Source organism: Meriones unguiculatus, chromosome 6, assembly GCF_030254825.1.
Source record: "Meriones unguiculatus strain TT.TT164.6M chromosome 6, Bangor_MerUng_6.1, whole genome shotgun sequence".
NCBI lineage: Eukaryota > Metazoa > Chordata > Mammalia > Rodentia > Muridae > Meriones > Meriones unguiculatus.
In genome coordinates this window covers 109908244-109926441 of record NC_083354.1, presented here as the reverse complement: position 1 = coordinate 109926441, position 18198 = coordinate 109908244, and the positions used below count along the sequence as shown (strand labels likewise).

Here is an 18198-nt window from a genome sequence, read left to right as displayed (position 1 = left end):
ATGAGACTGAAACCACTGCCATCATATCACTCGAGGGCAACCTTGCCAGGATTCAAGCATTCTGTTTTTTTTTTGTTTGTTTGTTTATTTTTTGTTTTTAAGTAAAGGCAGGGGATTTGCTGCTGCTGTTGTAACTGGTTTGTGACAATAAAGCCTCGTATGAATTCAAATACATGTACTTTATCAAATATTTAAACCAGACATAATATTCTGCTTTAAACATTTTGTGTGTGATTTCAAACCCTGTCAGGTCATAATCTAGAAATTAATCCCGGTAGCAAGCCAGGAGTAGGGGTGCATGCCTGTAACCCTAGCACTTAGGAGGTAAAAGCAAGAAGATCAAGGTGTTCAAGGTACCCTTTGGCTTCATAGGTAGCTTTCGGGCCAGTGTGGACTACATAAGTCTCTGTCTCAAACAACAATAATAACATCAAGCCAGCAAAGCAAACAAATAAAACACCTGATTACCTTGTGAAGGGAGGAGCTTCATACCATCCCTGTGGAGCTCAATGAATCCAGACACTTAAGAAGCTGGAGGTGCTGCAACTAAACCTAAGTTTTCTGCAACCTTTTCCTATCGTAAGTGTTTATGTTTTGTTTTGTTTTTTTATAAAATGATGGGTGAGTTGTAATACCCTTAGCTTCCACACTTCCAAAATTCCAGGTGAGAGGGAGGGATACTGAATAACAATAAAGGGTAAGAGTTGAGGATGAAGCCCCCCCCCCTTTTTTTTAACAAAACAACACTTCCATCTAACACCCAGCATGCCTCCTTCCCACAGCTAGGATGACGCAGAAGGTGGGGTATTCTTAGAACTTTGGAGCAACAGACGTTGTTATATCATGGCTTAATTCTGCATTACATCTACCAGATTCTGCACCTCCTTACTGAATATCCCACTCATTCAGCTGCCTTGGGTGAAGATATTTCCGGAATTTTCTCACGAGCAAGCACCCTGCTTGAGTCATCTATACAATAGTAAGTTGAATACTGTTAAGTTTGGGGTTTATAATTCAATATTAAAAATTGGATTATGTCATCTGTTTTAAGGAGAACATTCTATAGGAAAAAAAAACCCTAATATTTCTCTAGTGAAGTTCAGGAATTTGCATGCAGCTTGGAAACAGTTTTTAAAAAATTCATTAAACAAAACTGGCTAGAATACAGATTACTAGAAATACACCAATGACAGTAACACTCACAGACTCTACATCCCTGCTAATACGTTGTTTCTTTCCTCGGCCTTAGGTAGATTGTACAGAGCACATTATTTTTGTCCTCACCAGCTTTGTCACAAAACAATACTTCCGCATAACACCCAGCATGCCTTCTTCCTAAGGCTAGGGTTACACAGAAGGCGGAGCACCCTTGAACCTCTGGGGGGTGGTATATATTGCTATAACATGTCCTGATTTTGCATTATATCTACCAGATCCCATATCTCGTTACTGAATGGCCCACTCATTGAGTTGCCTAAGCTACTGTGACTAAGCTACTTCTCAAGTATCTGGTTCCCATAGAAACAGAACAGCTACCACATTGTTGGGCATTCATTTCTTTCTATGCGCTCAGAGGAAGGCGGAGCCACATACTTTCCTGACAATGGTCAAGAACATAAGTAAATCTGCACTCCAAAAGACAGGCAGACTGCCAGTAAGCTACTTTTGGGGAACAAAAGGGGTGCAAGCCATTCCAGTCAGTTTGCTTACTTTCATTGTTTGGAAGAATTCTGAACAAACTTCACATTTTTTAAGGATTAATCATCTAAGTTGAGAACGTCCCCTAATGAGGAAAATATTGAGTTCTCTTTCAAAGTACTGGCTGCCTCTCAATATCCTTAGCAACATGTCTTCCACCCCACCTACCCAAATTATGCTTGAAAAGAAGCTAGGCCTCCAGCAAGGAGACAACGGGTTGATCATAGCATCTAGCACAGAGATGATGCTAGATAGACGTTTGGAAGAATATCATACAAGGATCTGAGGTGCTTTTGGCCCTAACCTTCACAATGCTAATGTTAAAGCTGGTACCTCCAGCTCTGGCCAGTTCTCCAAACAACACTGGCTGAACCTGCCACCTGTCTGCTTGCTTGTCCAAGTAAATGTGTTAAAACACCCCCCAAAAATCCAGGTTTTCCTGACAATCAGTTTATCCTTATTTCAGCTGCTCAGGGTACAATGCAAGAATCATCTTTCTCTATGTATTATGTATTGTCTTCTGCCCCAATCCAAGTCACTTCTCCATCCTCTTTTCTAGTCACAATAAAATCTATAATCCAACCATTCTCTCTGGACTGTGCGCACGTAAAGTAATCTAAAACTATACAGCACTTTCACCCTTGAGCAAAACTCCCCTTTCATTGCCTCCACCCCAAAAGGCTTCCGTTCTTTTCTACAGTGAAATCAGCTGTCATACAGAAGGTTGTGAACCTCGCTCTCATTTCTGACCACATCTTTAGAGAGACTTCATCTTCAACACTACACTGTTACTCAAGCCCTTTCATCCCTCAAATAGCAAACCCTCCCATGTTCCTGCAGTTTGTATTTCTTTCTCTTAAATTTTTTTTTCTCCTGATCACAGTGACCTGAGGCCATTATGGCTTCAGATGCAAAGTGACATGCAGAAAGCTTTTCTTTAAACAGACTGCCTGTGTCTATGAGACCACTCCAGAGGCGCGTTCTATACTTGGATTTAACATGGTAGATAGAGAGAAGTGACTCCCAAAATTGTCCTATCACCTTCACATTATGCTGTGAATGTATGAACACAATAAAATAAACACAGAAAAAATAGGAAAAAAAAAAAACCCAAACAAACAGGGAAATGCAAATCAAAATGAAACTGAGACTTCACCTTACACCAATCAGAATGGCTAAGATCAAATATCTCAAGTGACAACACATGCTAGAGAGGATGTGGAGAAAGGGGAACCCTCCTCCATTGCTGGTGGGAATGTAAACATGTACATTTCCACTTTGGAAATCAATCTGGCACTTTCTTCAACAATTAGGAATAGCGCTTCCTCAAGACCCAGCTATACCACTCCTAGGCATATATCCAAAATATGCTCAAGCATGCAACAAGGACATTTGCTCAACCATGTTCGTAGCAGCTTAGTTTGTAATAGCCAGAACCTGGAAACAACCCAGATGTCTCTCAATTGAGGAATGTATACAGAAATCGTGGTACATTTACACAATGGAATACTACTCAGCTATTAAAAACAAGGAATTAATGAAATTTTCAGGCAAATGGTGGGAACTAGAAAAGATCATCCTGAGTGAGGTATCCCAGAAGCAGAAAGATACACATAGTATATACTCACTTTTAAGTGGATATTAGATATATAATATATGATAATCACACTAAAATCCATACACAAAAAGAAGCTAATTAAGAAGGAGGACCCTTTCATTCAGAAAGGCAAATGGGATAGATATCGGAAGAAGGAGAAAACAGGGAACAAGACAGGAGCCTACAAAAGAGGGCCTCTGAAAGTCTCTACCCGGCAGGGTATTAAAGCAGATGCTGAGACTCATAGTCAAACTTGGGGCAAAGTGCAGTGAATCTTAGGAAAGAATGGGGAGATAGAGAGACTTGGTGGGGACTGGAGCTCCACAAGGAAAGCAACAGAACCAACAAATCTGGGCCTTAGGGGTCTTTTCTGAAACTGGTACTCCAACCAAAGACCATTCATGGAGCTAACTTAGAACCTCTGCACAGATGTAGCCTATGGCAGCTCAGTATCCAAATGGGCTTCCTAGTAAGGGGAACAGGGACTGTCTCTGACATGAACTCAGTGGCTGGCTCTTTGATAACCTCTCCCCTGAGGGGGGAGCAGCCTTACCAGGTCACAGAGGAAGACAATGCACACAGTCCTGAGGAGACCTGATAGGCTAGGGTCAGATGGATGGGGAGGAGGACCTCCCTATCAGTGGACTGGGCAAGGAGTGTGGGAGTAGAAGAGGGAGGGTGGTTGGGATTGGGACAGAATGAGGGAGGGGGCTATAGCTGGGATACAAAGTGAATACATTGTAATAATTAAAAAAAAATTAAGACTTAAAAACGATCTTTTCTCTTCCCCACTTAAATGCATTTTTGCCTTACTTGTGAATTTGGCCACACTAATAAACCATGCACTTCTTTACATCTTAAATGCATTGCTTAAATGCAAATGCCCTTCACTGGACAGAAATTAAATAATTCTAGGCACAATCACTCTTCAGCAGTTCACAGCTGGTACTTGGTGTACTCACCCTCCCGTATCTGTTGGCGTAGGACCCTGTGAGCAAGGAATGGAAAACAATGATGGTCTCGTCCAGATCCCAGATGAACACTCTCTACAAGGGAAGAACCAAGTCAATGGGAACACTGCTGTCAGTTACTTTTGACGTGACATGGAAGCGTTGAAGTGACATACAAATGAAACATCTGAATTCGTGCTTTTTTTCCAAACACAACTCTCCCTAAGGGCATCTCTCGGCTTTCAGCTCTAAGCTCAGATGAGGCACAGGAGGAGATCTGTGTTAGTAAAGTCAATGTAAATATAGAAGAGATAGCCTGTTCTACTCCACAGTAATGTCTCTATTCCAGTTCCCAGGAGATGAAGAGTGAGTTGCAACTGGTATAAGTTCTAAGTGACAGAAGGGCCAGAAGTTGAAAGTCATTCAAAAGAGAACTTATTTCGGAAGATAACAAGAATTAAAAATAACTCTTATGACTTACTCTGATCAAGTTAAGTATTAAACAGAAAGTGAAGCTTTCCCTAGTTCATTCACCTCACGTTAGTGATTAGGAAGTTAGCAGAGGATGAGGTACATGATCAGCTCTCAGCATATCTGAGCTCTGCAACAGGGATGCTTAGAAAAACAAACTATCTTTCCTGAACCTCTGTATATTTATTATCCTATAATAACATCCTATAAACAGTTTAGGCTAAAGCCATCTACATGGGATTCACATTTTATTAGGAATCATAAGTAGTCTAGACATTAAACTGTTGGAAGACTGGAGAGGCTGTCAAGTGACAGAATCCTTGCTCAGCACGAAATCAGCCCTGGGCTCCAGTTCCCGAGATGTGCAACAAACAGCAGGAGGACCGCATGGGGCATGTGCGAACAGCGTGCTGCATAAGGGGACCTTGAAGTTTGGGTATCAACTGGAGGGTCCTTGAACATGTCTCCTGTGGATACTGAGGAGCAGCCATATTTTTTTTTCATCAGGTGTTTTCGGTTTTCAAAATTAAGCAGCCACCCAATACATACTCTTGGATATCAGGCGGGGGAGGGGGGGATTTTGAACTGGATTTGGAGTTCATTTCACAAAGTTCCTTGAGACACTACAGACTCTCTAACCCATTTCTCTTTTTTTCCTATCCCTCCTTACACCAGCACATATTCACATACAGAGACGCTGCTGGAAAATGTTCATCTTTTCAGCCAAAAATAATCAACTTTTCCACCATCAGATTTTACTTTGGCACAAAGCAGGAACTTAATTGCAGTGGCTTCGAGGCAATGAAATCTGCCACCCTGTCAGTTCTCGCTTAATCCTCCTGCTTTTGAACTCCACCAAAACATGTCCCAGTAGCTGATTACCACTGCAAGTTTAGAACATTCCTGACTTTCCTTTCTCAGTGTACCCAGATGTGTCTTTGATTTCAAAGTGGCGTCTACTGTGATCTTTTAGGATGGCGTTTGCTTAATTGAAATGGCAGGGACACACAGTAGTACCGTAGAAGCTGTTCAAGCAAGACTGCCAAGTTTGTTTCCATTTGCATTTTGTGGAGAGAGACAGAGTTGCCATGTAGCCCAGCCTGGCCTCGAACTCACCATGAGCCAAGAATGACTTTGAACTTTTGCTCCTTCTACCTCTATCTCCCATGTGCAGGGAATATGGGTGTGTGTTACCCGACACCTGGCTACTATTTTTCTTGAGAAAGAAATAGATGCTGTCTTGTGTAGACATTTTGAAGGAAAATACAGAAGTAAGCGGTTCCATAAAGCCTGGCAGACCCTCAATGGTGCAGCAAACATGCAGCTTGTTTGAGGCCTTGTGTCCCTTTCCCACTATTGCAGAACTACAGCAGAAATGTGCACTAACGAATTGCATCAACTATGAAGACTATCGGTGACGGGGCAGGTAAGACAAAAGAGGGAAACGTCTTACTTTGTTACTATGAACAATAAGCAATAACCAAAGTGTTGGGGTCTTTCTGATGTTCACAAGCCAGTTCCATTGACCCATTAATGAGCTATGTGACCCCTGGTTCCCTATTTTAGTATAGGCAATGACATACCTCAAGATCGGAATCCGGGGGAGGTGAGGGATTATTGTTTCTCCTGCCTCGGCCACGTGACTTCCCATCTGACCCTCGACGCAGCCGATCGGAATCCGACTCTTTAATGGGTGTTGAAGGGCTGTGGATTGTGCTGTACTCTGTAAGAACGTAAGAAGAACGTTCAAGTGCCGCGCCATGGTGCCAAGAACAGCCTTGTTTTAATTCACAGGGAAGCTTAAAGAATAAAGCGCATTCCATTTAACGTAAATCCTACATTGTCTATTACTTGCATTAGTAAAGAGCTCAGGAGATAGGAGAATCCAAGACCTTTTCTGAAAGTACAGTGTGATCAAAACCCACTCAGCTTTAACTGAGTAGGTGAGCCAGCAGGTCGTACTGGATTGCCGTGATTTTCCTGGGGTCCGAGTGATAAGCCGGTGCTCCCTTCCCAACGGTGTCCACTGCTCCTTCTCCAGTGGTCTGTACCACCTCTCTCTGACTCCATAAATGGCCTTTGGCCACCAGGGGAGCTTTATATTTGATTCAGCTGTGGCTCCCCTAGCTACAAACAGGGTTCTGGTTCATGGAGAGAGATGAAAAGACAACCAGCCCCACGGCAGGGAAATCTGAGTCACAGGGCAGATTTTTCTTTCCAAAATTTAAAATCACCAATCTCTCCCACATTGTACGTTGAGGGAGTGGGCTGACTTTTACACAATGCCTACCTCGGTCTAGCACCCACCTGGATTATTTGGGTGTCTCAGCCTTTTTAAAGCAAGCATCTAACACCAGGCATAGCATTAAAGTTATTCATCTGACTAACTCAGAGAAACCACTGGAGTAATTACAAAGAAACCACAAAATAAAGGTCAGCTCCAAAAAGCCTGGAAGGAAGAGCTGAAGAGTTGTTGTAGACTTTGAGGAAGATTCTTATCTTGGGTCCAGAATGAACCAAACTCATCACTCTCACCTCCTGCTCTATTCAGTATTCCTATCAGATAATCTCCACTTTGCCCAAGTTCCAGATGGGCCTGTCATGGTTCTCCCCACGAGGCTCCGAGCCACATTCCTTTACTAGGTAAGGATGAAAGCCTATTTAATATGAATAAGTCTTCCTCACTGTGGTCTTGTTGATCATATGTTACTGTATAAAAACTACGAAGGACAGCCTTTACTAGTTCAATCTCCAGTCCTCACTCTACCACCAGGTCTTCTGAGGTCAAAACATGGTACCAACATTATTTCCAAACTAAGAAAGGCTTCTCTGAAGGTTCGTGAGAGAGGATCCCTAGCAGCAGACTTCCACCCATCATTTCCACTTCTATATCACTTGAACCTGCTCTACACCTCTTGCTGAATCTTAATTCAGCAGATTCCCAGGACTTGGTTGAGAGACTTACATGACCTCTCCATCACAAACAAAACAATAAACTTCTTTATGTAATCGGGCCATGGGACTTTCATGCCCAGAAATCACCAGGATGCCCTACAAGCCAGTTACTTTTTTATTTACATCAGAATATCCAAAATGACGCCACCCAACAGGTTTGCCTATTTAGTTATTAGGATTCATTTTTGAGCTAACTCATTTCACAGAAATGTTAGACTCAAACGATAAAGAAGAGTAAAATTAACAATCCACCCACAAAACCCCTGATCCAAAATTTACACTGCCTACAAGAAGTGCAGGGATAAAGGGGGAACAGAGATTGGGAGAATGTCCAACCAATGATTGGCCCAACTTGAAACCCACCCCAAGGTAGAGAGCTAGCCCCTGACACTGTTAATGATGTTCCACTATGCTTGCAGACAGGAGCCTAACATGACTGTCTCCTGGGAGGCTCCACTCCGCAGTGATTTGATACAGATGTTGGGACTTGCAGCAAAGCATGAGATGGAGCTTTCAGGGGTCCTGTGGAAGTGTTGGGGGGAAAATGGAAGGACCTGGAGGGGACAGGAACCTCACAAGAGGACCAACAGAGACAACCAACCCAGACCCATGGGGCTTTCAGAGACTGAGCACTCAGGAATATTCCATGGTCTGGACCTAGGCACCCTGCACATAAGTGGCCGATGGTTGACTTGATCTTCACGTGGGCCGCCTGGTGAGTGGAGGGGGAGGGCACTGTTTTTAACATGGATTCTATTGCCTGCTTTTGGATCCCTTATCCTTGGCAGGGCTGCCTTGCCTAGCCTCGGTGGATGAGGTATGCTCAGACCTGATATGAATGAATGTGTTGGGGAGGAAGGGAATGGGGAAGGGAAAAGAAGGGGATGGCAGGACTAGGAGAGGAGAGAGGGGGCGTCCGTGGTATGTAAAACAAATAAATGTAAATAAAAACTGTTTGTGTCATTTTCAGGAAAATATGAAATCGGAGATTATCACATCATGAGAACTAATCTAGATTTAGAAAGACAAACTTTTGCACTCTTTTTGTCATATATCAAACCAGATACAACATATGTGGCATGAGTACAAAACAGGGACTAGACACTGAGAAGAAGACAAACAGGAAGGAGGAACAGCAAGCATATGTGTGTGAGTGTGTACATATATGCTATGTATATATTATATGCATTACACATATATAACAATATATTGCATATATAATCATCACTTAAGTCAACCTTAACATTCTTTCATTGCAGACTGGCAAGGCATTCACACACACACCCCTTTAAGGTATTCTAAGCTAGCATTTCTGTCTTTTACAGAGAACAATGGGCTTCAAATGAATGTTTTAAGTGGTCAAACTTATTCAGAGTTATATTTTTGAGGAAAACGTTTTAGCCTTGCATTTTAAGGAATACTGCAGAATGTGTGGAATGTGGGTGGTCCTCATCTAAAGTGGAACACATGGCCATGCCTGTCATGGTTTCAACATGAAGCATTCATTCTGCAGAACTGGCATCAGATGCACCTTGTAGTCCCAATCCTTTCTTCACCGTGAGAGCTGCCTGAAGGTGGGGACTCCCCAGATTTGGAGAATACCTATCTGAGAAGAACGAAAGGTATCTGGTTCTGTGTCCTGTCCAATGGTAACATCTACATAGATTTCCAGATTGCTTTATGTTGTCTACAAAATACTTAATCTAAGTTAGGTTTTATTACCACAGATTTTCTTATTGTCCACTGCTTTATCTTTTAGTGTATATTTGTCTTTAAAATACAAATTAAAATTCAGAAAGTTTTGTCATCATTTTTTAAAAATAAACTATAGTTACGTATAGTTTATTGAGTTCATTGAGCAAAATAGGAAAAAAAAAATAAGTAAAGTACTTTTTTTCCTGGTAAAGGAGAAATAATTTTAAAAGATCGACACTCTACACCTTTAAATATTAATATATATTCACAATGTCTCTCTATGAGGAAGAAGATGATACTGAACCTGATGCAAGCTAACTTAGTAAGAACCCCTTCCTTTGTGTTCTATAGGGTAGCTGTAAATGCCTGTAACCCAGCATTACTGATAATAATGGCTTCCTCCTGCTACCTGTGCAAAACAAGGCAGCTAATTTAACCTTCTAACCCACCCACTGCTCATGTTTCTCTAAACCCTCTCCAAGTGTTCAGCTTTACACACACTGATGTGGGTGTGGAAGTATTCTGTTAAAGGTGCTCCTTTCCTTCAGGAAGCTCTGGTTCCACGCTGTGCTCACTCACTGGCCTTGAGACAGCACTAAGCTGGAATACATGGTTGCCCCAACCAGACAAAGCTCTGCCTTTGAGGGCTAAAAGTTCATTAGCTTGGAAGCAAACACAAGAGGGTGAAGTTAAAGGGAAAGGTAGAATTCTGCAAACCATGAAGAGAATCCACATAACAAGTCTAATCAGGACAGGTGTGCCAGTAGAGAAAAGAATTGAAATGCACTCTAGATAGGGGCACATCCAGGATTAAAAAAAGAAGGCAAAACAAAACAAAACAAAACAAAACAAAACAAAACACCAACAGCTGATCTGGGTCTACAGAGGGCATAGCAGCATAACAAAGGAGCCAGGATAACTGACAAGTGAAGAATTCAATCGAGGAGAGGATGCTTTACCTCTTGGTTGGCAAGAGGCTGGAGACAAGTTATACCCAAGAGTAGAAGACCAAAGAGCAGATAATTCAGTAATTCACATGAGGTGGGGGTGGAGGGGTGGGTGCGCGATCTGGGCACAGTGGTGGCAGAAGGGCAGTCATGGATCTGAGTCACCGCTGAGAGGCACAGCAGTACCTAACTGGATAATAAAAAGTCAAGGGTGATATGAATGCCTGTGGTTTGACAACAGGGAAAACTAGAATCCTAAGGATGCAATGTAGGAAGAGGAGGTTGCAAGGAGGAGTAGAGGGGAAACCTCAACTTTAGCACTGGAAATACCACATTCGAAGAGGTTGCAGGCAGGTACATAATGTCCAGTAGGGCTACAAATAGGTTTGAAAAACAGACACCACTTTAAAGAAGAGAATGTGAAGAAATGCAGCATGTGTAGGATGGTGGGAAAAGAAAGGTGGTGGTGGGGTTGTGAAAAGAGAAATTCAGTGTATTAGAGAGGACGGGGTTTGTGAGGAGGCAGAGAGGGTTCAAAAGCTTCAGCCCAGCAAACAGACAAGAAAATCTAGACTGAACCCAATAGTAACACAGAGTAAGAGCTATTGAGTAAATACAGTAACAGTGTAGACTTGAGAGGGTAGAAAGTTAAACAGGAGGTAAGGGTCCTATAGTTACTGGTAGCTCTGTATTTCTCAGCTCTGCAAACATGGCTCACATCTGTGCTACAGTGTTGACCAACTCATCTTATTCGATGATTTCAGTTGTTCTTTAGCAATTTCATATGTACATAGTATGTTATGTTTACTCCTATTCCCCATCCTGTCTCATCTCCCTCCTACCCCAGTAATCTCCCACTCCCTACAGATCTCTTTCCCATATTCATGCCTCTCTTCTTTTGGTTTTGCGACCCACTGATTTCAATCAGGACTGCCAGCATAGCTAAGGGTTTAGAACTATCCAATGGAGTCTAGTAGGTTCACAATTTTATGCACATAGAGACTCTCAAATCTCTCTCTTTCTTTGCAACAGCTATGCATGTTACAACACTATCTCTGCCAGCTAGACAAAGCCACATGCAAAAGAAAGGCTCATCTCCTTTGAGAGCTAGTTTAAAAGCTTATGTTCACCTATTTAATATCAACAGTCGACGTCAGACCATGAGAAGTCTAGATTTGCCAATACTGCAGAAGCTTTCCGTTAATTCTTGAACATTAAAGAGAAAAACAGGAGGCCTGGAACTCAAGAGTCTGGTCTTGGTCAGTAATTCCCACTTGAACTTCGGAGATGTGGCTTCCAGTTTTTCTTCTCCCTGTCTTCTAACTTACCAAACTGAGGGCCTAGCTTGCATTTTGAGCTGTAAAGTCTTCTTATTTTTGGATGCACAGTGTCCAATGGTCCTAACAGTAAGCTCTTGGTCTCCCCTGTAAAAGTGATGTCAACATACAAGTATAAAAGAGCCTCCTGGAAGAGTTCAGCCTTCAGGGTTATTTATGAAGCATCCTGGCCAAGTACCTCATGCCTTCCTCGACACGCCGTCTGTTGCTTATACACAGTGCCAACTCATTTTCAAAAGGCCTATATCAATTTAAATCAAGTCAGTTTTATCATGCACATGGGAACTCTTATCTTAAAGGCAGCATTGCTATTTGAGCATCACGCTCAATTAAAAATCATTTTTAATTTGCATTCTTTGGAGGCATTTGTAAATATTTGTTTAGCAATTCTTCCATGGACTGTACAAACACCATGTATAAATATCTCTTTATTAACATAACTCTTCTTTTCATATTTGAAGATGCCCTTCCAAGTTTGAGATTTCCTTCACAGAGGCCTTTATTCTTCTGGTATCTTGCTGCCTAGCATAGAATCCCTGGACACTTGGGGATAAATATTCATATTTATTCTATAAAAGCAGGGGATCTCTGATCCAAATTTACACCATGGGGAATAGATATGCCAGTGGTAGTTGTAAAGGCTAGAATTGTGGGTTCTATAGACTTCTGGGCTCAGGAGGATGTGAGCCCTCCTCCTTGCTCATTTGCAACTTCTGTGCCTCACTTTTTCTGAGTGAGGAGAAAGACTGCTCCCTAATCAGAACCCAGAGATGACCCGAGGAAGTTCTTGGCACAAGGACCATGACACTGGGCTATGTCCTGGGGTCCTGTGATCTCTGCCAGACCCTAAAATTGTATGCTGAGATGAGACCACTCACAGGAAGAAGTGAAGAGCTCAGCATAAAATCCTTGGGCCAGTGGTTCTCAACTCTCCTAATGCTGCAACCCCTTAATACAGCTCCGCATGATGTGGTGACCCCCAATCGTAAGATTATTTTTACCGCTGTTATGAATCATCATAAAAATATTTTGGGGGATAAGGGTTCACCAAAGGGGTTGCAACCCACAGGTTGAGACCCACTGGCTTAGAAAGACTCTCTGACTTTAGTGAGCACAAGACACCGTTATTAGTAATTGTGTGTAGTTGGCAGCTGACATGGGAGCCTAGATTAAAAGAATAGAATATTGCCACTTTCCTAAACCATGTTTGAGTCCGGGGCTTTGAAACACAGGGGGTGATTATATCATTGAGAATGAAGTAGGTTCTAGAGAACAAATGACATAATGGTAACCTTGAACCTCAAGACTCTCAAAATCAACCTAACTAGATGCCAAAAACCATCCAAATAGATGATGCCCAAGCTCAGGAGAAAAGCTGAAGGAAAGAAGGCAGGGGCTGTAAACTCCAAATCATAGGGAGGAACATCACAGATTCCCTGGGTTTTTCCCACAGAGATGAGATGCTAGCAGACAGAAGAACCAGATAGGTCTTCTGGACCTGTTTTTGTTTAAATTTAATTTTCTGTGGCTGGGGCAGGGGGCACTATTTTGAGAAGCGAGTTTGACTAAATGACAGCAAGTGGAATTGCATCTCACTTCAGGGATGGGCAGGGCAAAATGTACCCATGATGAAAGTTATTCAGAAATTCCATGGCTAATGCCTGTGATGTAAGATGGCTACTATTCTTGGACCTCATTGTTTGCAACCATCTGTGTCTTGGGCACAAACATAGACCACATAGGAACAGGTGAGCACACCAGTGCTGCCAGGTGACAAGTGGAACATTTCTGAGGAGAGAAAAACTCGAGGCCAAGTGTCTTGTTCACTCTACTGGAAAATCAGAAAACTTGGGTGAAATGGCTGATGGGGAAAAAAAAAACCCTGGAGGCTTTTCACAAGGAGCGGTTTTCTTTGACATCTAAAGGACTCTCGATGCTGAATCTGACAGCTGTCTCAGTGGCTAGACATGAAATAGTCACTCTTTCCCATAAGACAGGTAGGGGAAAGGCTGTCTGGATTCAGACTCATTGGCCAGAGACTGTCAGAATTGAAACCCGACGTTTCATTACTCTCAAAACCCTGAAGAAATGTCAGCAGTGGCCTCAACACCATTCGTGAATTCTCGTGTGACTCAATATCATAGAAGCCAAATGCTCACAGTAGAGAAAATATGCAAATATACACATTCCATCAGGTTTCCTGCCTTTTTTTTAACTAATAAAAGTGGAACAATGTTGAAATACTTCTCTTAAAGGGCCTTAACATAAAATTCTTTTGTGAAAAAAATGATCTTGGAAACAAATCCATCCTCAAGCAGCCTCACTAACCTTTGCTTCGGGGATCTGAGAAATGAAACAAATGGTCTTCCTGTGTTATTCTTGCGCTTGTGAGTGCTTGTTGGGGACCAAACTCGGGGCCATATACATGCTGAGAATATGCTACACCGCCGAATTAAATCTCCACCTGTTTTCTAAATGGTTGTTCGTGTCATCTCTGTGCTGACAACGGACCATGACGCCCTGCACTGCCTAAGCATTCCGACTTAAGAGAACACCCAGATGATGGCTTGGTCTAAGGTTTTCCACATATTGCTGATGTTTTCCTTCTCATGTCGCCATCTCTGTTCGTCTGTGCAGAATTCTACCTCTCCCAAATGCTTCCTATGCGAGACACCCACTATAAGGAACCCTCTGCCTCCCTAACCTCAGCCCCACTACTTTCCTCCTTCACCCTGGCCTTCCTGGCACTTTCTGAATTCACCACACACGGATCTTCCTTCCAGGCCTTTGTAGGTCCTTTTGCCTTTCCCCAGGACACTCTTCCCCAGGTACTGAGGTGCCTCCTTCTTCTCCAACCTGAGGCCTTGTTTAATGTCACCTTGTCAGGTAAGTCTTCCCAGGTAGGCTGTCTGCCCTATCTGATTCTACATCCCTCAGCCAGCTGCTCATCCTTTCAGGCCCTCAGGACCACAACTCAGTATATACTTCTGCTCCCTGTATGCCAACAGAAGCTCCGGAGTGCTACCACTCTATTTTGCATTCTGCCAAGTCTCTCATGTCCACCGTTATGCCCTGGAAGCTATCAAGGTTCAAGACAGATTATTTTCACAACCTGGTAGGGAAACAGTCCATGGTTCACACAGCAAAATGCACTGGATCACTGATAATTCTCCACTCCCAGAGGTCTATTAAACTATTTTCTTGATAAATATATCCCAGGTAAATACCGATTGATGTGTCTTCATTCTGTCTGGGGAGGATTTGGCAGGTGCCATCAAATGCATCTGGTTCATTTCCATCCCTTTTTTTGTCAGCAGATTCTAACAGTATAGAGTTAGATGGAGACCTGACCTGCTCACATTGCAGTTGTGTTGGGAGTTGGAACTGGAGGGGTGGAGAAAGCAGGACTTGCTCCAGCCTTCAGGACTACTTCTACCCCAGACTACTCAGCAGTGTGTTAATACGCTCATAGATTCTCGTTGGTATAAGGTAAAGGCTGTCAGCTGGACCACATCCAAGACACAAACCCAGGGCAGAAGATGGAATAACTGATTGGTTCAGGGTTTTCTCTTTTCTGTGTGTGTGTGTGTGTGTGTTTTTTTTTTTCAGGCTTGCCTGCTTGTACTTTATTTGATTACCTGGATGTTGTCCTCTCCTCATTTCTCTCAGTAGCAAAATGGACACAGTACTGTTGTAAGCATATCACCTAACTGATACATGTGAGAAAATATTTTGCTCAAGCACATGAGTGTTGCTGTCATGTTATCTGCTCAAAGCCATCAATCTAGACTCCACCATGTTGTTCGTAAAGACAATCATAATGTGATCTCTCAGTTCACACTACTTTCATCCTTTAATGAAATTCAAATTCAAGTCTGTTCTAATGGACAAAATGGAGCCCGTTCCTAAATGCTCTGTTTCGCTACTTTGAAACCTACATCCCTTCTGTACCTTTTTCATTCTCTCGCATTCAGACATCATTCAACGCTGAGGACAACTTTCATCTCCTTGGTTATTTTCCCTCCAAATACTTTATATGAGAAATCTCTCTCTGGGGCATTCTTTCTGACCTTGTTTCTCTTCCCAATGCTGCACTCTAACATTTCATTTTAGGTTGATCCGTATTGATAAAATATTTGCTGAAGTCAGGACATCACCTCTTAAGGTATTTATCTTTTCAAGACCAAATTGAATCATCAAAGCAAAGAGAGGTTGATTTCGTGAGATGCTTGGACACATTCACTCTCTCTCTGTCTCTCTTTCTTTCTCTCCTTTTGAATTTGGTTTGGAGGGTACTAGGCATTGAACTTAGGACCTCACACATGCTAGGCAAGTAACCTAGGTCTATCTGTAAGTTGTAATGTCATCCCCCTAGAAGCACATCTTCAAAGCCTCACGTTCCCCCACAGAGGAAACCGTGCTTCCTACGTTCCCTGAGATTAGGAAACAGAGCAATGGGATTGAATATATCCCAAGAGAAATGCAGTCTTTTATTGTAACTGTTACCTATCTCAAAAACTGAGTCCAGGGAGATCATTAGACAAACAACTTCCGAAATGGCTGCTGTAGGGAAAACCCTGAAGGAGGCTGGGGTGAAAGCCTCATGGAATTCCCACAATTCCAACAATGCACTAAGGACAGAAAGGTAGGATAGGGTGATGTCTAAAACAAATACATAGTGAAAATCCTTCAGTTCTTACATTTGGAATCTATTTTGCCACAGACAATGCCCTTCTAGAAATAAAGCCTTTGAATTAAGGAGGTTTGGTGCTCTGAAGGTAAAGAAGGAAAGATAGAATATTCTCTCTCTCTCTCTCTCTTTCTCTCTCTCTCTCTCTCTGTGTGTGTGTGTGTGTGTGTGTGTGTGTTTCCTGGAGGCTACAGCTGAATGGTGAGGTGGTTTGAATATTGAGTGTCTCCTGGGTACCATTTGTTACAGACTTGGTTCTCAGGGCATTCCTAAGAAATAGTGAGAACTATGTTGATTTCTCCTATTTTGCAGTGTTGGGAAAGCATTCCAGAGCCTAATACATGTCAGGCAAATGCTCTATCAGCCACATCTGTAGCATCATCGAAACCTTCCAGGGATGCGCTCTTGGTCCCTGGGAGTTGCCCTCCGAGGACTATGGGACTGCATTCATCTCCTCATCTTTTCTTTTGCTTCCTGAGAGAATGTTTGCCCTTCCCCACATCCCCCCATGGTGTACCTCCTCTACGTGGGCCCAGAGCAATGAAGCCAACTCATCTTAGACCATAACTGCCAAAACTGTGGGCTCAAGTAAACCTTTTCTCTTCACACATTCATTTTCTCAGGCAGTTTGTTACAGTGACAGGACACTGACCAACAGACACGTGAATGCTCAAAACGGTCTGTGTGCATATTATCCAAAAAGGTGACATAATTTAGTCCCACAGCTGTAACCCAGGATGTCAATTCAGGTGCTTCCTGAGTATGCAGTGACAGTTGAATAAAACATCTTAACTTTTACTTTTATTTTCTGAATGATTTATATCCTACTTTCCCAAGAAAGGCTGACAATAATCTACCCACTAAACATTTGTGTGTTCTAAGTGTGCATGTGTGTGAAGGCTTGAGGTCAAGCATAGGCTTTAGTCCTCAGGAGCTACCCAAGTGTTAAGAGTCCCAAGGTTCCTCCCTGCTTCCAACTCCTGAGCGCCTCGGTGCCAGGATTGCACACGTGCATCACCACACACAGCTTTTTATTAGGATTCTGGAAGATCGAATCCACGTCCTGACAGCACTTTAGGGGACTATGGAACACACAGGTTTCTACGCCCCAGGGTTTATAGTAAGTATTAGACAAAGGTACATGTAGGAGCCAGAGGACAACTTGAAGGACTCAGGTCTCTCCTTCCCCAGTATGGGTCTTGGGTATTGATCACTCGTCTTGGCAGTAGGTACCTTCATCTACAGAGTCAGCTCACTGGATCTCAGCTGTTACTTCTAACGTAGCTATGAGTTTCTGGGTTGAGTGAGCCATTAGGGTTAGCCACACTGAGAGACATTGGAGTCTCTTGGGAAAATCAAAGAGCACTGCCAGGAAGAGTCCAGGGCAGAAGGCCAGAGGCCTAAGAGATAGTCCTCAAAAGGTACTTGGGATTCTCAGGGACGCCAGAGCAAGGGGCCATTAACCTTCACAGTTACCTGGGACGGTATGTCAAGGAAAATGTGTACTTGGAGATTTCCTTCTATCAAATCCTGGTAAACAGGAAGGAAGAAACAAACAAATAAAAGGAAGAAAAAAATAAAGCCTTGAATACATCCTATTCTTATTCTTCTTATTTATTATTATTATTTTGATTCTCAGTTTTTTTTTTTAGAAGCCCAGCTCCAGGTCACAGTGACTGGCACCGATTCAAGAAAATAAAGTGGACCATATAGAACAGGACACCCAGTGTCCTCCTTTAGTCTCTACATATGTACTCATACATACATTCATGCATGTACCAAACACACACAAACATACTATACATACCCATACACATACATGCGTGCCTGTATCCTGCCCTCCCCACCGCACACAAAC

At 42.7% G+C, this 18198-nt stretch overlaps 1 protein-coding gene across 8 annotated transcripts in view; it reads right to left on the bottom strand.

The window, feature by feature from the left end:
- The window catches only part of Eya1 (EYA transcriptional coactivator and phosphatase 1), a 141120-nt gene that overhangs the window by 54801 nt on the left and 68121 nt on the right, over positions 1–18198 (bottom strand). For all 8 annotated transcript variants that reach the window (XM_021657280.2, XM_021657281.2, XM_060385834.1 and 5 more), the window contains 2 exons: positions 6300–6439; positions 4258–4341 (listed from right to left, as the gene is read on the bottom strand). In XM_021657280.2, the coding sequence (XP_021512955.1) occupies positions 4258–4341; positions 6300–6439 (224 nt within the window). The remainder of the gene's footprint in view (positions 1–4257; positions 4342–6299; positions 6440–18198) is intronic.